At 40.5% G+C, this 22751-nt stretch overlaps 1 protein-coding gene across 11 annotated transcripts in view; it reads left to right on the plus strand.

Moving 5' to 3' along the window:
- RARB (retinoic acid receptor beta) overlaps positions 1-22751 on the plus strand; it is a 324329-nt gene that overhangs the window by 241030 nt on the left and 60548 nt on the right. For 8 of the 11 annotated variants that reach the window (XM_040676713.2, XM_040676707.2, NM_205326.2 and 5 more), the window contains one exon: positions 15320-15468. In XM_040676713.2, coding sequence (XP_040532647.1) covers positions 15320-15468 — 149 coding nt within the window. The remainder of the gene's footprint in view (positions 1-15319; positions 15469-22751) is intronic. The other 3 variants (XM_040676732.2, XM_015281315.4, XM_015281317.4) reach the window with 1 other exon arrangement.

Raw genomic sequence — 22751 nt, forward strand, 5'->3', positions numbered from 1 at the left:
CCTCGCACCAGAAAAGCCACCAGGAAGGCCAACGTCGTCTGTCTTTCCAAGACTGAACATTCACTCGAACAGGAAGGAAGAGGACTTGGAAAACTGTGTAACAGTGCCATCTGGCGATACCTGCCCAAACCTTGCTGCTCCCAGGCACTGCCTTAGGTCAGGAGACGGGGGGCTTTTCCCCAGACACAGGGAAACGCATGTGAGCCCCACAGCTCATCTGTGTTTTCTGCACAACTCTTAACAACTGTTAACCTGGTCAGAGCTACTATCTTCTCAACAAACCTTCCATTCCTCGCACAAAACACTAATCCATCAACCTGCATTTTTGGCTTGGGGCGTGAATCAAAGGCCTGGCTTACAGTCCTGCACATGTTTGCTTCTTATTGTTAGGATCAGGTCCTTAGGGAGCTTTGTTTGTTTGCTTTTAAACAGTGCTTCATACTTCTGTCTCTCAGCCTTTGATTTGAGGGGATTTTTCTTCTTCCTTCACTCCATCTTTCAGACTGTTCCTTTGCATTGCTTTGTTGTTTGGTTTGCTTCTTTCATTCTTTTGTGGGGAAAAAAATGATGACTTACTGGATTGATGTATGTCAGATCCTCCTTCGGGGCTGGCTGGGAACCCTTGGAGACCTGCCTTTTCTACAAACGCTCCCATTTTCACTTCATGCTTTGAACAGCAAGCCTTAAGATGTGGAATGAATGTTGGCAAATCACCTATGTCTCTCAGGTGTTTGTGCAAAGTATCTTTGATGAGGGGGTTGATAGGAGGATGTACTTTTCTCAAATCCTCATTTGGCAGTCAACCTCAGCCTTCCCTTCTCCATTTTGAGGGCACATTCCAGCTGTGTGTTTCTAGTTGCACATACTGTCACCGGCTGTGTGGGTTAGATATGTGAGCTGTTTGCCTTTCTACGTTTGGCATGCATTGTCACATTCACTTCTTTGAGACCATGGCAGAAAGGAGCCGTTATCTTTCTTAAGTTTTGCAATGAAGCTGTCAGCTGACCGCAAGAAGTCTGAGCTGACTCACATCCTTCCCTGTTTCTTCCTTATCCAAATCCTTCTATTTCCCCGTGGTTTGGCTAGATCCTTCAAGAACTTCATGGTGAAGCACGAGCTACGTGTTGGGAAGGACTGTATGTCTGGGTGCTGTTGGAGATAATAGCTCTACCTCAGTCTGTGAAATGGAGCCCAGTATGAAAGGTGCAGCTGTTCAAAGTTGCTGTTTTCACCTTCACTAAAATGTCGAAGCATAGCTTAGTTACAGAATTTTACACCCACCGACGATGCCCAGTAATAGCATGTTTGTTATGCTTCTGCTATGCTTAATTTCTGCACAGAGAAAGAAAACACTCTGACCAAAAGAGATGAGGAAGGAGTGACGCAATTAGATAAGATTAAATCAGAGTATCAGTTTCCCTGAAACAGATATTTGGCTCTTTACCAACAGTCTTTTACCCCATTTTTCAAATAAACACATATTTTCACGTGATAACTCTATCTGAAATATTAATGCTTCCAGGGCTGCATTACCTTTGTTTGTTCATCAAAGTCCATTACTATGAGAAGGCTGCTGTTCCTTAGGCTGTTTCAGCTTCAAAAGAATTTTAGGGCCTGGTCTATTGGAAAGCTTGGGGGTATAATTAGTGAAAATGGAAATAGATGCAAGAGAAATTTAGTTCCTGATGTTTTAATTTAGTGTAGTACTGCCATGTGTTGTTGAAGAGGATTCTTAAAGGCAAACATAATTATTTCATTATGGTCTTCAGAACGCTTTCATTGGTCTTAATGACAAGAAGCTGCATAAGGAGTCATACATTTTAATTAGACTTTCTTATATTTACATCAGATAAATAACAAATAATTGATGAAAAACAAGTCTTCTGAATGGATGACTTCACACAGAGCTCTGGTTACAGTTTAATGATAAAACATTTCTCTTATTGCTTTGCATTTTAATTATCTAGAATTATTACTCTAGCAGAAATCTCAAAATACTGTTATTTCCATGCATTTCATTAGATTCACAACAAATTCCTATGAATCTAAAGCTAAGAGTAAAGGTGTTATCCTATGTAAACCACTTACAATCCATTTCCAGTTTTTGTTGTTGTAGTTACTGTGGACTCTTCAGGAAAAGGCAGTGGGAGGATGAATCAGACTACTTCATTCATCTTCAGTTCCCTACACAGGAGCAAGCCCTGCCATTATTAGCAACCCAGACTCCTTTTGAGGTCAAGTGACGGTAGACTTTTCTAAGGAAAAATGGTGGTGCCTTTTTCTCACCAGCTTAGCTGGAAGTGGTATGCCTAAATAGTTTCCATTTTTTTTTTTAATCTTATCATTGTCCCTGTATAATGTGTGTATGCTTGTAGGAGCATTGAAATTACTCATATATTTTTAAATTTTCTTTACCCCCCTGTGTTGGGAACTTTATAGTGCAAGGAGAAATGTTGTTTAGAGTTTTGGTACTTGCAAGAGTCTGTCGTGTTTTATGCACTTTCCAATGCCTCATTTTGGTAACAAAACATATTTGACATGATTCATTCCTGAGAGTATACAGAACACTAATTGTTGTTATTGATTTTAAATTTCGCAACCATTACAAGTAAGCCAGATGAGTGGCAGATAAAGAGTAATAATCCATGGAGTTCTGGAAGTGTTTCATGTTTGTCTGTAGTACTTTACGTGATCAATAGTAAGTGCCCCATTGAAACTAACTGCTGTATCAAATAACAGTAAATCAAATGAATGTGCTTACAGATTATTTATTGAAAGCTTTAATTGTTCACTGGGGCTCTGCTTATCTGAGGAAACAATAGAACTTAGTGATCAGACAAACCGGTTTGCAAATGCTGGGGACGCCATCAAACAGCGGGGTATCCCCTCTGCCTGGGAGGTGTGGGAGTTGTCCTAAATGTGCCCCTGTCCCACCAGCACTGCCTGTATACTGGGACTGCCCATACTGGGTGATCCCAGAGTAAATTAGCCACAGAGAGGTTTTCTCAAAGAGGGTCTCCTGCTCTCACAGGTTGCTCTTCTTAAATCTCTTCGGATAACATGCCCGGTGGGTTAATGTGTGGAAAAACCACTAGTAAAATTTCCCCAAATTTCCAAAGGGATACATATGTAGTGACAAACTGTACAAGATCTGATCTAAGAAGGGGAAGTGGAGAAAGATCATAATAAACTTATTGTGTGAAAAGCTTAAGTAGGTGTAAAGTACAGTTTTTTGCAACTGTATGCTGCTGCACAATTAGTTGTCAAGACGTTTACAAATACTATGAAATGAAAAAAAGAACTGTTTGTAGCTAACAGTTCTGTGCTGTAGCAGCATTGTCCTTATTCCTAAATGACTGCTCTGTCTTGTCCCATGCACTATGAATTACAAGTGCTACGGGTTAGAGGTTTTCTGGACCTTAGGGCGAAGGAGGTAGTCCTACAGACAGTTTCACTCTACTATCCTCAGTTTTTTGTGCAGCCTTAGTATGTTGTCAGTTACACTTTGCTATGGCTTCAGAATCCTTTCAGTGTTGGCTGAGACACTAACGCTGTCCTTCTGCAAATTCAGGAAGATGGCATGGAAAGAATTTACGTTAAATGGCATATCTCTCCAACCGTGACAACTGGAAAAGCGTTTGTACAAATAAGCTTAATTTCTACAGAAAACGATGGCCCAAATCTCTCAAATATGGCAAGAAAAGTGTTTTCCTTGAGAGTGCTTATTCTGTGAAACATACTTATATGCATATGTATAATGCTGGATAATCACATTATGGACATTAAAAAATGATTAAAGCACAGTAGTCAAAGGTCTTCTAGAACTGAATCTCACTTGGAAAAAGTAATTTCCCATTTTCAAAGTGTAAGTTTTACCTTAAGTTTCTTGAGACATCAAGTGTTGAATTTGCTTCTAGGTCGGGATTGAATGCTGCCTGTCCCGCTCTTTGGAGTTTTTCCTGTTATGAAATATTTATGTCATATACTGTTTAAAAGTACGGTTGACATCTTCCCTGTTTGTAAGTCTGAAATAATGCAGTCAGTCATGAGCAGAGTAGCTGGGCAAAAAAACCCTAACTCAGGGCTGAACGTGGGTGTAGAACAGGAAACACCAAGTGACTGGGAAACACTACTAGCACAAGTCTGTTTGTCAGCATTACAGTGTGTGCATAATATTTTCTCTTCTGAGTGAGAATGGTACTCCCAGATAACAGAGATAAAATGATGAGCATTCCTTGCTCTAAGGGATTAATAGGAAAATCCACCACAGGTAGAGGGTAAGAGAAAAGAATATTGGAAAATGCGCTCTTCAGTCACGGTTCTCATCTAGGCTCCAGTCTCTGGTGAATTTCTTATTTTATTGATCTTTTATCTTCTAGGCAGACTAGAGATCTGCTCACAGTGTTGCTTCCTTTTTGCTCTGAGGCACCAAGCCCTTTCCCAGCTTTTAGCTTCTGTGCCACCGACTGCCAAGGGGACACGGTGATGCTTTCCCAGTTAGCTGCACCAGGGGAAAGTAAATCCCACCTATAAACATCCAAAGAGATAGATATAAAGTAGTATGTAAACATAATGATGAGGATACTGATCTTCAAAGAGAAGAAAGTGCTGTCTTAGATTTTCATGGTATCTTCCGCACTATGTTATCATCTTTTGTCTAGCAGGCATTCAGTTGAGAAATAATGCAATTCTGCTCAGGCGAGCATTACAGCTTGATAAAGTGTGTATTTCATTTTCTCCCCTCAACAGATATTGGTGATACTCAGTTCTTAAATATTCCATGAACTTGAATTTCTCATGTCAGCATCGGAAGTGTTGAGGTGTGCTGCTTTTAGTAGAGCACTGACCTGATCTGGCATGCTGAGGAGACAGAGCTTGTCCCTGTTACGGTGTGTGTATGTGCATTGGAAGATGTCAGGAAGGTTAAGATTTTGTCTGACTGCCCTTGTTGCAGATAAGCTAAAGTGATGAAAGCCGTTTTTTACAGTTATATGTCATGTCTAAGTGGAAATAATGTATTGTTTTAATTAAACCCCCACAGCTGTAGCAGTGTAGCAATGTGGGTGCAATTAGGCTAGTGTTAAAAATAGTCTTATGGAGTCGGTTACCAGGGAGGAAAGCTAGATGTATGTAATAGACCTGTACAAGCACAGGTACCCCAGAGACTAACAGCAGTAATGCCAGGAGCATGGGAGATGTCTCCTTGGACACCTCCTTGCTTTAGAACTACCTTTCAAAGAGGTCGCCTCTCTCAGTGTGCCCTGTTTTGCCCTCTGCAGGAGGCTGCTGCTCCACGGCAAGAGGAAATGCACGGCTCCATTTCACAGCCCCAAGCCTCGCCATCCTCAGCAAATGGCCCTGCTTTTGCAGGGGCATTGCAGGGAATCTGGGCACGTGCTCTTCCCTCTGCTCTGCTGGAGTGTTGGGAAGCTGAAGGGGCTGTGGGTGACTGCTTCTTGGGGTTTGCTGGTTCAGCAGATTCATACTTGAAGCAGAAACATACCTCTGAGCCGAATCGTGCCAAAAAATCTGCAGCGAGGGCCCAAGAGTGAGATCTCAAGCAGTGAGATAAGCTAAATAATTGTCTGATGCCTTGTAAAATGAAGCGAGGGACTGTGTGATGAGTCTGTCAAAGAAAATAAAGGGTAGGCCTCCTTTTCTAAGGATATCAAAACTCAGAATTAGCAGAGCAATAAAAGCTTTCTAAAGTGAAAGCTGGAAACAATACATTTTTAATAAAATGGGCAGTTACTCTAATTGCTGAACCCCTACTGTTCAATTTCTTTTAGTGCCCTTATTCATTAAATTCAGCATACTTATACTTATTATTTACAGATGTATGCGTTTTAACTTGTTTATAGAAACCATGCTTTGCAGAGAGCGGTGGCTGGCATAATGCTAATTTGTAAGTGTTTATTGCTGCCTATAATATGCCATTTTTAAAACAATTAAAAATACCATTTGTGCTCATCATTGGAGTCAACCCCAAACTGCCCATGAAAATTGAAACATTAGTGCCGTGTTCTGCCTCAAAGGTTATAGGCTGTTTGTAGCAGATTGATAGCGGGCCCATTAAAGAAGAATTCACCTGTTCTTAAAGACTTCAAGCTCAGCAGTCCAGCTTCTAGATATTATCCTAATATAACCCATTTAAACATATGTGATAGAGTTCATAATTGCCCTTGTAAATGGGAATAGAAAGGAGGGTACATAAATCAATTAGCGATATCCAGCAGTGTGGCTGCAATACAAATTAATTGGGATGATAAGCGTTTTAACTGGACTGCACTTACTTGAAGTAGTTTTGATCAATGAATTGGCTCTTGCTGAGTCACTCTATTAATTTTAAGATCTAAAAATACCTAAAGATCAAAATGGCCTAAATTGATGGTCCTAGAGTTTGAGAAGTAAAATTACATGTACTGCATAGCAAGTCAGTTTAGGGCATCGGCAAGTAGAGCACAACAGTTTCATTTTGTCCATGTGGTACTGAACAACTGTATAATAGTAGTACATGATTAAAGATACGAAAACACTCATTTTCTTGCTGGATTCAAGCCACGGCAAAAAATCATGATAAATAGTGTCATAAGAACACGCTGAATATATAGAACATAAATGTATTTGGCAGACACAGTAATACTGAAAACTAATACCAACTTGGATAGGAGGCCAGCTTTCTGGAATGAAATCATTCCTTCATTCCTGTACCATAATGCTCTGGATTATTCTGTTTGGATGCTTGAAAAGATCTGAAGATAAAAGAAAAGTGCTCAAAGTACCGTAAAGCATTTAATAACTATAAATGGGGACTTTACGACTTAGTAAAATATCTGGATGTGTATAGAGATTACAGTAACGATTTCATTATCCTTGCAATTTTTATTTATTATTGAAGAGACTGGATTTGAGCTTTCTCCATTTTATATGTTTACAAATCAAGGGTACTTCTTGGAATTGGTGTGTTTATGACACTGTAAAACTGGTCTGAAAAGAGAGAATCGCACCTCTGCTGTTTTTAAGTGTTTTGTCCCTCACAGTGTGACTTTCTCTTATTATTGATCCTGCAGCGAAAACATGCTAAATTTGTGACACAGTTTTATCAGTAGGTCACAGAAAGAGGCTCTGTTTTCATAAATAAAGAGGCCCGAGTCCTCGTCCTTTCTAAGCCAGTGCAGCTGCTTTGCCTGTGCCGCTTTGCTCCAGACGAGGATCTGACCTTGGGAACTCACTGGGAAAGCAAGCAGAGCCCCGCTTGTGAGAAAAGCTCATTTTCAAAGGAAAATGGAACTTCACACAAATGGGAGCATGATTTTCTTGGGTAAAGAAGATCCTATTTTTCAATTTTGCAGTGATATGAAAAATTCACTCCAGATTGATGGAATTCTGCATGGTAGTGGCCAGGCGGAAAATCACCGACCTGAAAAAACCACGGAGCTAGCATCTTTCGGATGTTTTTCTTCAGTTTTCCATACGATTTGTTTTTCTCCCTGTAACGTGTTTTCTGTATCAAGTAGGCTCTTGATACAAACTGATGAGCTGCTGCCCTGTAAGCTCCACCATGCCCACAGCCCCTCTGGCCATCCTGTCTGCATGCTCGCTTTCACCCCAGCTCTCCCAGAAACACCTCCTGGTGTCTGTGCAGCCATTTACTTAGCGAAAGGCACTCCTGTTCTCAGTTCCTAGCGCATCATTTAGTCTGTCCTGAGAGTAGCACCAGTGTAACCACATGTAGTTCTTGACTCTGATACGATTAATCATGGCAAGCTTCCACCTACAACTGTCAAATGTAAATCTGTCTCTGTAGCTACCCCTATGGACAAACCCAAATGTACAACTGCTGTGCTGACACAAATGTTAAAAAATACAGACTCCAAAATAGTACCAATTTCTTTGAGGAAGTCATGTGAACATAAATCTCCTGCATTAGACAGACCTGATTCCCCATATTTTTAGTGGATCCAGGACTTGAGAATCAGGCATTGCAAAGCTGGCAGTTCTGGAGTAGATGTTGCTCTTGTTTGAGAAGATGGTGCTGAGCAAATCTACAAAGAATGAATGTGCTCTTACAGCGTGGCTGCAGCCTCTTTGCTGTCCTGTACATTGCAGTTAATGTGTGCGTAGAGTAATTTTATAGTTGCCAGAAGTCCTGACTTTCCTGGGAGAAGCACTAGAGATGCATGCAGTTATAGCTCGCCTCCAGAACACCTTCAGGGCACGACGTGCAGCAATTTCAGGAAAAGGTTTTTATTCAGAAATATATGGTTGGGCACATTGGTGATTTCCAGACCAGATGAGCTCAGGATGTAGCACAGACACTTTTCTTCTATCCTCGTAGATTCAGGTTTATGTCTTGGTGGTAGATGAGTCTCCTGGTGGCATGGACAGTAGAGCCATGTGTACAGATTTTTGTGGCAGCTTCTGGTGTTGCTTCTGCCTGTGTGGGGGCATAGCACCCAAGCATGGGAGTTGCTGAGTAACAGCCATGTGTGAGGACAATAATCCGGAGACGAAGGGCACAAGCAAATGCAGCAGGCACCATCTGAACATAAGGAAACACCCCTTGCTGAGGGATGACCGAGCTCTGGCACAGGCTGTCCAGAGAGTTTGTGGAGTTTGCCCCTTGGAGGTAATCAGAAGCTGCTTGGACACAGTCCTGGGCACTCTGCTCTGAGTGTCCCTGCTTGAGCAGGATTTGAGCCAGAGGGACACAGAGGTCCCTTCCCACCTCAGCCAGTCTGTGATTCTCTCAGGACAGACGGCTTGCTGCTGGGACTTTCCTGTGTAATTGAATATATGGTGTGGTCGTTTTGCTGAAAGTTGATTGTCAGTTGTCTTTGGAAATCACCAAGTGTAGATGAGCCTTTCACCAGCCCCCCTGAGCTCCTGCCAGCAGTGCTGGTGGCTCTTGCAGACAGAGGGCCCCTAATCTTGCAGCTGGCTGCTGAGCGGGATGCATGCTCAGACCTGGGAACTGGGCAGTGCCTCAGAAGTGTCCCCTGTTACAGCTACTGAGCACTGATTTAATTAAGTTCCCTGCTCTGTGTTGTATACCATCTGTAACTTGGGGCAAGATATGTAAGGCTGCATTCGGAAGGCAATGTGAGAGCTACAGTTAGTGGGGCTCTCAGTTGCTGCTGAAAATCCCAGTTGGGTACTGCTTGCATTTTTCCAGGAATTTAAGACCTAGGCAAATCAAGCTGTTAGGCTGTCAGTGCTTCTGTTTCCCATCTCTGAAGTAAAAAGAATAGCCCTTTCCTTATCCCGCTTGGGTGTTACAAAGATAAACATATGAGTGCTCGTGGGATATTCAAGTACTGGAGCATTGGAGACCATGCCTGTAGATTAGATAGGTAGCGCAGAGCAGGGTCTCGTACCGCTAAATATGGCAGGGTCAGGAGTACTGCAGGCCTTGCTACGTGCCAGAGGGTGGGTGGCAGGGGCAGATCTGTGCAGCAATGTCATTTGGAAATGCCACTGGCGGGTGGGGCGCCTGGAGGGTATAATGGCACTGTGAAGTCAGGTAACTCAATTTGCTTGCTCAACAAATGGATTAATTAAGAGACCAGACTATTTGTGGTGGAACAGAGAAGGGTATTGCCAAAACACACCCATCTTTCACTGGGCAACCAAGAGAAGATGTTTGTGGGAATATTGAATCTGTGCAGCAAATGAAAAAGGGAGTATGCTGTTGAGGAACGGAAATTGTATTAGGCTGGAAGAAAAGGATAAGCAACTGGTAGACATTGTTGCTTTCTGATTTACCGCAAACATATCTGGTTAGCTCTGCTGTGCTGGTAGTAAGAAGTTGAATTTTACGTTCTGGCCCTAATCACCTGATACAAATAAAGACGTCAGACGGCTATCCTGCTGTCATGCGGCTGAGACCAGTATCCACTGACTCCATTGACTTAAGTTACTTTACTCTGCTGGTTAACATTACACATCTGCAATTGAAACCTTGCAGTTTTGTTGATGAAAGGCCAACCAGTGGCCTGGCCCAAAGCAGCCTAAAGTCTAAACACTTGAGACGCAAAAGGGTAGGGGGAAGCAAATACTGTCTTGATTGTGTGCTTGTCTTCAGTGGAGTGCGGCCAAATTTGTAGCTGGAACTTCATTAGGGTACGAATATCAAAGCATGTGCTTAACAACTCTTACTTGCAAGGCTGGGGACAGAGTTCAGCAGGACCACTCTTCTCCCAGCTGTGGCTGGACAGGAGCCAGCTGTCCTATCACTGCTTTACTGACAAAAATCGTAACAGCGAAAGCACTTCAGCTTTAGAGACTTGTGCCAAGTGGGCTGCCTCTATCAGGCCTTGCACCTTGTCTGAGATTGCTGTTGGCAGCAGGAGCTGTGCCATAGGCATGGCTCTGAAAATGACCTCGGCTGAGGCACCTTCTTGGTGACCTTGTGGCGGTTTGTCTATTAGTTAGAACTTGCAACTTGGACTTTTGATCTCCACAACCTCTACTTCTTGTAAGCTTGGTTGTTTATTAAATTGTACTCTTAGCTTTTCCAATAGCGAAGAGATCATTCGGGATTGGGCACCCTCAAGTAAAAGCTGAATCATAAAGTATAGACTTTTGATGTCCCTGTTGAAAAAGACCCTTTTTCATAGGAAAACCAAACCTGAAGACTTGGATGTTTTTTTGTCTTTCAAGGCCAAAACGTGCCTTTTTTTCTTTTAAGACCTAGACTGTCCTGTAGAGTTGAGCTACGTCTTGATTAAAATTTAAGCTGGAAAATTGTAATGAGGAATTAAAGTAGAATAACTTACATTTAACATCATGACTTCAAGACAGATGTGCACAGCTAGCAAGACACAAGTAATGAAAAAGAAACCCTAAGATGTGAAAGACGTTTTCTTAAGTACTTCTGAAAACTCTGATAGTAATATCTCAATCCGGAGTTATCATGGCAACCTATGTTTTATAATCCAGGTGTGCTGTGTTCACTCTAATAAAAAACATTCCTTCCTGAACCTCAGTGCATACCTAGCCATACGAGGAAAGATTTTTGACCGTGGTTCGGATGTGACAGTTTGGTAATTCAATGCAAGTTGATCAACATTTGGCATGTTGTTTCCCCTGAGCCTTTTCCTCTTTCTTCCTGCCCTCAGCCCACTCGACCTCCCTGCAGTAAATTCTCATGTGGAACAGCGATCGAGTACAGAGATGTCAATAAAGTGAAATAGTACCCCAACTTCTTTCCTTACGCTGTTTGCTTTGAAAGAGAGAAAATCAGGGTCTTCACGCAAAACGAAGACATTGTTTTTGTCTTTCTCTTGTCTCTGATCTGCACCTGTTGTATATATGGTATAAATATCTGGGACTTATAACCCAGCAACAGTCCGCAGCCAGAGTCATGTGTGACCGGGTCAAACACACACTCGCTGGAGGGTCATGGCCAGGTTACTAAGTCAAGGCTGGCAAGTCTCCACCATAATGTTTTCTTTCTCTCGCACTTTTTCCCCCCCCCCTCTTGTCTGTCTTCCAAACAACAGTTAAAAAAAAAAAAAAAAAAAAAAAAAAGCCCTCATAACAATGCAAACTATTTAAGCATGACAAATTCAAAGAGGTTTTTTATTAAAAAAAAAAATTGGGGCAGGGGGTTGAGTCAATGATATTTTGGATTTAATTTTATAGTATAGTTTTATGTGGCACATGAAAGAGAGAAATTTGTATTGAAACAATTGAGACCCACTTTCCCAGTTCCTGGCTCTTTCCTGGAAGATGATTAAAAGCAGACTTTTTTTTTCCAGACTAGACATAAAAATTAAATGATCTACAGTATATAGTTATTTTTTCAAATGTTTGGAGGCTTATAAATAACTTCTACAATCAAATGCACACATACAAGCAGCAGAGAATCTGGTTCTAATTACTTGTACTTTAGTTGAACTTTGGCGTTTCCTTTGACTTTCTGCCTAATGTATGTGAGCTGTGTGCCTTGCACTCCTGCAGAGAATTCATAAAAAAAAAAAAAAAGGCAAAAAATCCAGACTCTTGTTGGTGCCAACAAAAATGAGGGTTAACAGAATGTTTTGACCAAATGCAATACTTTGCTATTCACCCTAATTAGCTGAAATTGCTGCTTCCCACCAGGGACCCTGAGCTCAGTATTCACAATTCCCTTGAGGCTATCCAGGAAATGCCATTTGCTTTACAACTTCTTATTCTTTTAAGACTCAACTGTCCAAAGTGTGCGTTAACATACTAGCTTAATAATCTAGGTTCCTGGTGAAACGAAAGGCATTTCATAATGCCTGCTTCTACTTGGTCACAAAGTGAAATGCCTCTATCTGTCAACATAGTGTAGCTGGCAGTAAATTAGCTCTCACAAAGCACGCTGTGCTTTTCAAGATCTTATCTGCTACTTTATCTAACCTTTAGAAATATTTCAGACATCTTAGGAATGGTGAAGTGACCTATTGTTTGCCAGCCCCTGTGTACTTGGGCAGCATTCAGGTGTTCTGTGCTGTGCTCTGTTTTCTCAGGTGAGCAATGTCACAGCCCGCAGGATGAGGCTGCAGGGCATCAGAAGAAGTTGCTTTGACCGATTTGTTCCTAATATTCTAAGACTTCTTGAAAAATTTCCAAACTTTGACTTTTTGGAAATGTCATCTGTGTCCCCCCCCTCCTCTTCTTTTTTGGGCGTGTTTTTTAGCTTCCACGTGCAGGCATGCATAGATGAAAATGAGTTCCGCTGCTGTTCTTCCAGTAGCCATCTGTGTGACACAACAGTAGTGCTCAAAACCCACTGAGCTTCAGTCACTACAGGCTTCAGCACCTGATTTCTGCATTTCCACACTGGCAGTACATACATTTTCAAATACAGAGCTTAAAAGGCTAAATCCAAGGAAGAACAGTGAGTCAGAAGCCAACTAGGAGTAGAGTTTGTGTAACCAGAGTTGGAGTCTGCTCCGGAAACCTCATACGTCTTACCTAGGATCAAACGTTCCCAAACTCTCTAGGCAGTTGTTCATCTGACGCAACTATTGTATCGAGTAGGTTCAGTTTTTCCAGTAGCATGTATACCTGAGTGTTTTGGGGCACATCTTCTGTTTTTTTCTGGGTTTTCACTCTCATATATCTTCTCAAGTTTTCAGAGAAAAAAAACAAATCTGCAATGGCACCTTCAGATCGTCAGTTGTTGACCACTTTTTCTTTCTTCCTTTATGAACTGAGCTGGTTGCTTAATCTCTTGAGCAACCCAGGCTGCTGGTGCTTGGCCGGTGCCTGACAGACCTGCACTGTACATATGGCTTACGCTCTGAACATCACTATTAGATGCTGGGGCTTGTTTACAGTGAGATTGTTGAAAAAACAGAAGTGTATCAGCATTATTCCTCGTAGACTGCTTTTCACAAACCAAAATCACAGAAGGATTGCGGGAGTGTGGTTGTTTTATTGAATGACACAACCTTGTTTTCCCAAGGGAAGCCTAAAAACCGCCTTTCAGACTGACTGGGAGAATTGAATGAGCTAATACGAAACACATTGTCTGCTGATATTAGAGTTTTAAACTAAAATTTTGTCATTCTGAGACTGATTGGAAACCACTATAATACTTGCGCTAGCGTAAAATAAGACGCAGAATGTTTGAGGACTCTCAAGGTCATTTGATGAATCTAACTTTAATTTAGAAGTACTAATAGATTATTGATTTAAGCAGGATGACTGTGCAGAAATCAATAACGGAGCACTCCGTGTCTCTCTTAAATACCAAAAATTACTACTGAGAAGAAATGATTGTTCTCACTTCTTTTTTCATTAACAAAAAAGCTCATTAAAGTTTTCTTGGGCCAGTAGGAAGCTGTGGATACTTGATTCGTCAAAGTTCAGCATGTTTAATGCTGTAACAGTTAAGTATAGTTCTGGACATTGTTTTAACATTGTGATTTATTGAGCCACATGTTATTTTACATTTCTGTTTTTCCACACAAAGCGTCCTATTGTTACATGTATAAATAAATCGGTCCTGTTGAAAAGAGATTTCTGTGCTTAGAATCAGTGCCCTTAACACTTCACTCCAGCATTTGTTTTCTTCTAAAGAATGTGTCCTTGAAGCTGATGGTAGTTTAACCCAAGTAAAAATGGCAGAAATTGTCCCTTCCCTAATGAGTAATCGGAAGTCGTATCATGTGCTGTGATCCTCTCTGTGAATTTTGAAGAACACGAGTTGACAATGAATCATGGGTTTAATACAAATGTATCATCTCAGTAATCTGAAAAATATCATGTACAGTAAATCTTGTCTCGGATTTTCCATTGAGTAATATTCTTTAGGGCCTGCTGTTAGTGCTCTGGAGATTTAGCTGCGCAGATAGTGCCTAATATTTCTGGATAGATCTGAGTTCACAGATTCTGTCATTTCTGTGTATCTGTTGAAAAGTTGGAGGGATTTATCTGAGGAGCAGCAGAACAGCTAGGTGAAACATGAAAATGTATTGCACATCCACAATAAATGTGAGGAATGATGACAGCATATCACACAAAACTAATGCAGATGTTCTGAAAAGATCTAGTTTACGTGTCTTATCTCACATCGTAGAGCTTTTGTGTCCTCTCACTGAAAAGGATGACTGGCTCTCCAGCAAGTTCAAAACAAATGGCCATCCAGAAATATTAAGGCAATAAAGGACATGGGGTCGTAATATCTAATAGCTTTTTCTCAGAGAGGTTTCCTGATGTTACAAATCGTAGAGTTGATAAGGAAGTGTTGCTGGATTGTGCTGGTTTTACTGATGAACAACAACAAAAATGACTTATTCAGGTAATTTTCACTTCAGGTCTTACTCATTCACCTCTTTACATATGTCCTGATCCATTTTCATATCTTTTTGTGGCAGAATTGCACGTGGAAAATGTTACCTTTCGTAGACAATGGCAAAAGATATAAGAGCTCTTCCAAGAGTAGTGGTGGATTGGAAGCACGCATGCCTCAGTTTTCCATTTAAGGTTGATGTCCAGTGTACACACAGGGATCCCATGAAATTCAGTAAGCAAAAAACAGAATGTGAGCCCAAGGCTTTCCATTTCTGGGGCCTTGTAAGATAATTAAGCTGTGTATCTGAAGTGAGATGAAGCTTTTTTGGTGTTTAGTAGCTGGATCATGACACTTTACATCCCAGATAGCTTAAAATACACTACTGAGTGTGCGGCGTATAGTTCTGTCACTAGTTGTCTGTTTTTGTTTCTAGTTTTTATTCCACAAAGACAGGTATGGGCCAGTTTGATCGTTGTAGTACAGTAAATGACTGATTATTTGAAATTCATTCATGAGTCATTCATTTATATTCCTCTTTTTTCTTTTTAGCAGTTGAAACTCAGAGCACCAGTTCTGAGGAACTTGTTCCAAGCCCTCCTTCACCACTTCCACCCCCGCGTGTTTACAAGCCCTGTTTTGTCTGTCAAGACAAATCATCTGGATATCACTATGGTGTCAGTGCTTGTGAGGGATGTAAGGTGAGTGCCATTGTTTCCCTTTCTTTTTATAGTAGTGCATTTTGGTTTTGGGAGGGGCTAGGTTGCTTGTGTTGCTTGTGTGAATTAATTCTGATACATGAGTAAAGCCAAATAAATGACCATCATTCCTGGAATTCTTTTCCTCTGTAACTCCTGCCAAAGTGTATCTTTCAGGGCCTTCCATAAGCATTGACTAACATCAGAATGTGGTTGCAGATGCAGAGCTAATCAAATAAAAAGTGATAATGCTTTAATACTCTTCATTATCCATTAATAAGTGTACCTTGAGAACTCATATGGTCGTTGTCTGCTCTGAGCCTTGCTTTTTCTGTAGGGGAAGGACCTGATTATCTGAAAATTTTTGGCATAGTCTAACTAATTTCAAATCAGATTGGGAGTTTGAAGATTAGCAGAATGGCATTCACAAAATGTAATCTGGCAGTGCTGGCACATCTGCTAGCTACTTTCTAGTGCCACGATTGTCAGGGTATGAATGAATGTTCCGTAGGATGCAGTAATATGATATGCAATTCCAAAGTAGAGGATGTATTTAAAGATGAGATACATATCACAGAAGCATATCAACTAAACCGTGTGTATATGGCAGTAATTAGAAGTGAATACACAGTGAACAGCATGTATGCAAGGAAAAATGCAGTGCGAAAAGTGATAAAGAAAAGATATGTCACAAATGGTCTCATGGTTGTCTTTATTAGCTCTGGTACCCTGATATGATGTTCTTTTCTAACAACTAGACATAATATCTGTACTTCTAATCCTTCTGATTAGAATAGTTGTCTAGTGTTTAGTGCAGTGAAGATCCTAAGGCCTGATGAAAATGTGACAGCTGCTACGTATATATTAATAAAGTTACTAGAATAAAAAATAAAAGATATTTTGCTGGTTTATTTGTATCAAGAATAATAACATCTTTCAGATACTGTACAGTTGGGCATTTTTACTTTATCCTGCAACATCTTCCATGCCACTGGCCTTTTGTAGTGACATGAAATACATCATAGTTCTGGGTTTGTGTCTTTAGGCAGAAAACTATTGAATGAGAATCTGGTTTTCCCTCTGTTTTATAACCTCAGATACTGAGATAGTGAAAGTAACCATTGAAACTCATCTCTGCTTTAGAATCTCTTTTTGGTATTGAGGTTTTCCTTGGATATTGTCTGCATCTTTTTCTTTTACATGCCACAGAACTATTGGATTTTAAGTGTCTGTTAAGCAAAGCGATGGTAAGAATATGCTTCAGCTGATTTCATTTAATGGGAAGTCTCATCATACGCAGATGCTAACACACAAATGGTGGTGTCATTTGATCGCCTACAGACTTACTCTAAGCACAGGTGTAATTGCAGACTGTGGCAGAAGGGTCACATGTTCCTAAGACTTCATTATTTTTGAAAAATACACTATGATATACGGTGGAGCTTTTCTTGGCATACTGCAAAGCATTTTCATAAATAATTACCACCACACTTGTCGAAATACATGAAGAAATCCATCTTGTAAGGTGGTAGCTGTTATTCACTGCCATTCAACAACAAAATTGTGTTCATTTATTTGCTAATTTGTAGGATAGGATAATTCAACAGTTAGCAGTAGCTGCTGGCTTTTTCAGTGTTTTTTTTTTCTTTTTGTTTTCTTATTTATTTATTTATTTTAAGAGATGAATTACATATAAATCCTGTAAGTGTACGAGAAACAAAAAGGGTCCCAAATCAATAATGTGACTGCTTAAGACTGGTAATATTTGGATTAGCTGACGCTAGCACTTCAGCATGTTTGCCTAGGATTTAAAAAGTTTGTGCCACTTATTGAATCACCTTCCTTAGTGAGTGCCAGGAGCTGGCAAATAACATGATGAGGCAGCCAATGGGCAGTCGAGTGCTGTGTTTGCTGTTCAGAGTTGTTTGAGCTTTCAGATGAACAGAAGGGATGTGCTAGACAACAGCAGACAGTGATATGTGACCAAAACACCAAAAAACAGCTGCAGAAACCTCTACGCTGGCAATTTCTACTTCTTCTCCAAAGAACATTACCCTTTTTGAGTCCTTTTAGACTGCTTAGTTTATTTTCCTTTATCTTTGCTCTATGTTTGCTCCTGTACCTCTAGAAAGCTGCTGCCTTGAAGCTTTCTAACCACCTAGGCTCTCACCTGTACCCAAGTCTACCTTCACCCTCCATTCCAGCTATCAGTTCTTTCTTCACACTTCTCTTTGCCCTTGTGCAAAAATCTATCCAGTTACTTTGTGAGTTTAAATAAACACTCATAATTGGCCATCGCTATTGGAGAAGTCTCATTTTCTGTGGATCTCTGTTTTTCAGTTGGTTAACCCTGGTTTACTGGAAAGTACAAGTTTCACTGAAGGCTTCTGCTCAGCACAGTGTTGTAGTTTCATGCTGATTCTCTGATAAGTCAGAAAATGATAATAAGAATTCATTTTACAGCCTTTGTTCTCGTTAGCAAACACATATATTTATTTTTCCTTCACCTGAACACATATTTCCATGCGATTTCATAAGAACTTTATTTTCTTGCAAATATTTACAATATTTGCAATTTCACTGCAGTTGACCAACATTTCAAAGTATGTTGGGATACGGAGATGTAACCTCACTTACCGATTGCTGCGTTACTTTTCTTTCTGCACCTGATTTACTAGACCTTACTTTAATTCCTTTTTTCCTCTTGCACTGGACTTTCCTCTTCTCTGAGATCCTTTTCTCAAGCCCTTTCCCTTTTCCTTTCTGACTCATTTACCTTTCCTTCCAAATTCCTGGCAGTCTTGTTTCTCATGGGAAATACAAATAGAAAACTCCCCTCATACCATATTTCTCTCTCTAATTAGGGCCCTGCTCCTTTTGTTTTTCTGTGATAGCTCTCCCTCAGTTTTCTTCTGGTTTTCTGTCCACTCCTCCTTTGCCTTTCTGCTCTGAGTTGCTGTGAGGCTGCCATCAAGGTAATCATTAGCATCTCCTTCTAGTGCAAAGGGACAGCTTTCTGTCCTTGAGATTTTGGGTTTATTATTGCCTTTGGTTCGGCAGCCTTTCATTTTCTTGGCTTTCAGGGCTCTTTACAGTCTTCTCTTACTTAGTTTACTGTTTATTTAACGTCCTCCTAAATGACTCTTTTATCCATTTGCTGATGCTGTTCCCTGAGGTTCAACTCCTTCGTTTTCTGTCCCAAAAGCATCAGCTACTGAACTGTTTTATAGTATTCCAATGCTCTGTGAGCCAAAAGCAATATTCTGCTAATGAAGGGCATGTACTTAATGGAGACCCTTCTAGCCATGAGCCTTTGGAGAGCTGTGACTGGCCATTATGACGTTGAGATGCTCCACTGGGGAACCAGGGAAGCACTGTACTGGAAACTTTTAACTTCTCTCAGCTGTCACCTGCCCATGAATGATTTCCAAAGCTACCCCCAGCTCTAACTTCTTCCCTTACTGTCTGTACCTGGTGTGCCTCTTGCCTGGCTGACTGCTACTGTGGATGCAGATTTCCTGAAGACAGAACTTTCCACCTCACTCTGTGTTTTTCAGACATCATGCCATGGCACCATTTCTGATCTGGTCTGTAACTCACAACACGTTGTCCTGTTTGTCCCAGGATCTACACTCAGCTGCCTTCATTGTCAAATTCTAGCTGTGGTCTTTTTGTGTGGTTCTTCGATTTCAGCTTGGTCACTTCTCCACTCCCTTCTTGCCCTTTTTCTCCACACTGTCATCTTTGGACCTTATTGTTTTAGGAACCTGGGAGTAGACTCCCAGTCTCCTTTGCCAAATGCTTTCTCTTTTTACATATTTTAAACCCCTCTTTTTAAAGTGACACTTCTGTCTTACTGATGACCGATGTCTGCAGTACAGGCCCCCACTAGAAATAATGTTCTATAGCTTATTTCAATATCATATTCTTCTGAGGGTTTTTGAGGCTGGTGTATTTCATAGTATGTACTTATGAACCACAGTGGAGCTGTCTAAATAATGTTAAGAGATTTCATTTTCTAATTTTAATATGTTTGTGCTGGAAATTTAGTGATTATAGGTTTAGAGTACCTGACTTCTTGCCTTCCTTTTGAAAATGGAATAGTTGTACAAGTTTGGTATCCCAGAATTTTTTTTTAATTTGATCAGTCATACTCAACAGTCAGGATTTTTTTTATTATTATTTTTATTTAAAATCAATTAAATAGAAAGAATATTGGTTTTGTTTATTTCTTGGTGTTATAATGCAAAAGGCTGATGTGCATTGTTGCCTGTTAATGGCCTTGTATAGATTAAAATCTCAAAATCAAGCCAATCTTCACAGTGCTCTTGTGTTCTGTAGAAATTCCAGAGCCAACCCATCTTTTTATGTGTAAAATACAACACATTTACAATATTAAACTCATTTACAGCTTTTCCATCTTGTAAACTGTGTGGCATTTCAGAGGCGGGTTTTGGAATTTGTGTGTTTTATGACCTCAGTTGAAGACTTCTAAAAACTTTCTATTTTCCCCGTCTCCGGGTGTTGCTAGATAGCATGCAAACAAATTCCATACAAAATGAGCAGCTTGGATTTATCCAGCTGGTACAAGTGGTTATAGGGCTGCCACTGAATGCTCAACTCTTTGGGCCTGACTTTACTCATCATTGTAGCTGGGTTTGCAAAAAGAGAGATTGAGTGTGGTGGGCTGGTTTCTCAAACAATGCCATCATTGTGTGGGCAATGAGGAGAAGCTGATGTTCTGGCAAATTCAGCTGTCTCCTAAAGCCTTGTCCCTTGTTCTGAGCATTTAAAAGACAGCATTCCTCCACTGGCAGCCCTCCCTGGATTCCTGGTTTGAATTCAGTGGGCAGCAAAGATACCCAGAGGAGTTCCAAAGAGAAGAGAATGCAACATACAAGAGGGCAGATTTACAGTCCAGCAGTTTTGCCTGAATGATCAAGGTGCCTCTCTGCCCATTGCTGGTGTTAGTGGACAAAAATGTAGAAAAATGTAATTCTGTTCTGAGTGATCACAGATTATCTTTTATCGTAAAAGAATAACATCAGAGTTTTCATAAGAAAATGCACCTAGTGTAGGATCATTAAATTAAAAGGGTACCCACCATATTTTCAGGGGTCTTTAGCTATGAGTTCTTCCTGACTCAAATGCTTATTCTTTTAATTGCAGAGATTTTAAGCAGTTTGGAGAATAGCCATTGATATAAACCTTGAAATTTAGATCAATAATTCTGTAGGACTAACTCAAAAAAAGATAAGATACACATAATATGAGGGAAGGGAAGGGAAGGGAAGGGAAGGGAAGGGAAGGGAAGGGAAGGGAAGGGAAGGGAAGGGAAGGGAAGGGAAGGGAAGGGAAGGGAAGGGAAGGGAAGGGAAGGGAAGGGAAGGGAAGGGAAGGGAAGGGAAGGGAAGGGAAGGGAAGGGAAGGGAAGGGAAGGGAAGGGAAGAAAATCAAACAGTTTTTGCTTTATCCAAATTTGGTGATCTGTGTGGATGATGGGAGAAAGGCTGTCACACTGCTAGTCCTTTCTTACTTGCATACCACTGCACTGGGAGGTATCCCTATCACTCAGCTGGGGGACCAAAATCAGTTACCTAACTTGGAAGGCTTAGCTCTGAGCCTCTCCAGTCAGTGGTGAGAGAGAACTTCCTCTGCTGAGTCATTCAGAGCATCTAAATTAGATCTGCACTGCAGCAGCCTGTCCCCATGAGCCATTTGGTTAGGTACCCAAATAATAAGCTGTGTTAGTAATCTCCAGGATGCCCTCCATGGTTTTGTCCCTCTGGACTCTCAGATTGTTGGTGTTTCCCTGCTGCAGTCCATGAATCCATGGTCATTGTGGGGTCAACAAGTGATTTACAAAATTCTACAGACTGAAAGTGGAAAAGGTTTTGATTTGATTTATTTAGAGTTGAGTGGCAAGGATATGCTTTAGTCTGCAGGAAATGTTGATGAGTGGCCTAAAATATTTTAGGGACTGTTGTATCAGTGTTCTGTTTATGGAACGGTATCCTTCAGGACAGATGCCTTTTTCTTTTAGTAATGCCTATTACATCATATGAGGACAGATGTGCATTTTTTTTTTTTGGCAGTTCTGGTACTGCAGAGGGATCTTAAGCAGAATTTCTTTTCGGTATCCACACTTTTGCACATGTTAGCTTCCAGCTATAATGTAATTACATTCACATTTGTCTTTATGCCCCTTTAGTGGAAATTAAGGATCCAGACATGGAATTTTCTGAGTTACCTAGCACTAAAAATAAAAGCAAACATCTTAAAACGAGTTTGCCAATGTTCTATAATTTGCTTGTTTTCTTTCTCCTGGCATGTTGTAATCACCTACAAATGAAAGAAAAAGTGAGAAATGTAAAGTTGAAAGTGCTTTTTTTTTTTTCTAAGCCTTAAATATATGATTACAGAAAGCATATGATTTGTATCAAGGAAAGAAGTAATATTGTTTGCAGTAATGCCACTGTAAAAGCTTCCATCAGTTCAAAGAAAAATATAGATCAGCTTGAATGATCAAGCTGTATTCGTCTCCATTTAAGCTGCATTAGTAAGTGACAGTGCAGGCAGTAGAGATGCATGCTGTCACTCATGCACAGCTATGAAAAATTCCTCAAATCATGGAAAATTGCTCCTAGTTTTAGCTATATCAACTATCATTTTTCAGAAGATGAAAAATGTATTTTGAGTTATACTTCTGCATGCTGTTAATAGCATCTGATCTTAAACTCTGAGCACTTCGCAGCACAGCAATGTTCAAAGCTGTTTGTTTGCAGAAGGCAGTGCCATTTGCAAGAAGCAGGACCGTGTACAGGAAGATGCTGAAAGAGTTGCAAGTGATATAAATGCAGTACTACAAACCTGGAGTTTTTGTGTATTTCGTATCATCAGAGGAGACCGAATGGTTTTAAATGCTGTAACTACTTAAGATGTAAGTTTTTCAAATATGTTTTAAAAAAAGGACAAGACAGATATGATTTGAAAATCATAGAATAGAATCACAGAATCACTAAGGGTGGAAAAGACCACTAAGACCATGTAGTCCAACCATCCACCCAACACCACCATGCCCACTGAACCATGTCCCTAAGTACAGAAAAGCAGATATCTGATTTTCAGTGAGTTCTTATTTAATTTTTCTCTTTGTTTGGAATATAAAACTTTCACCAAATCCTGAATTTATTTCATATTTTTTAACAATGGAGAAACATATTTACTGGAAGCCCACTGAGAGCAAGGAGACATAAAAAAGGACAGGATCAGGCACAAATGTTTTG

This window comes from Gallus gallus, chromosome 2, assembly GCF_016699485.2.
Source record: "Gallus gallus isolate bGalGal1 chromosome 2, bGalGal1.mat.broiler.GRCg7b, whole genome shotgun sequence".
In the NCBI taxonomy this organism is placed as follows: Eukaryota; Metazoa; Chordata; class Aves; order Galliformes; family Phasianidae; genus Gallus; species Gallus gallus.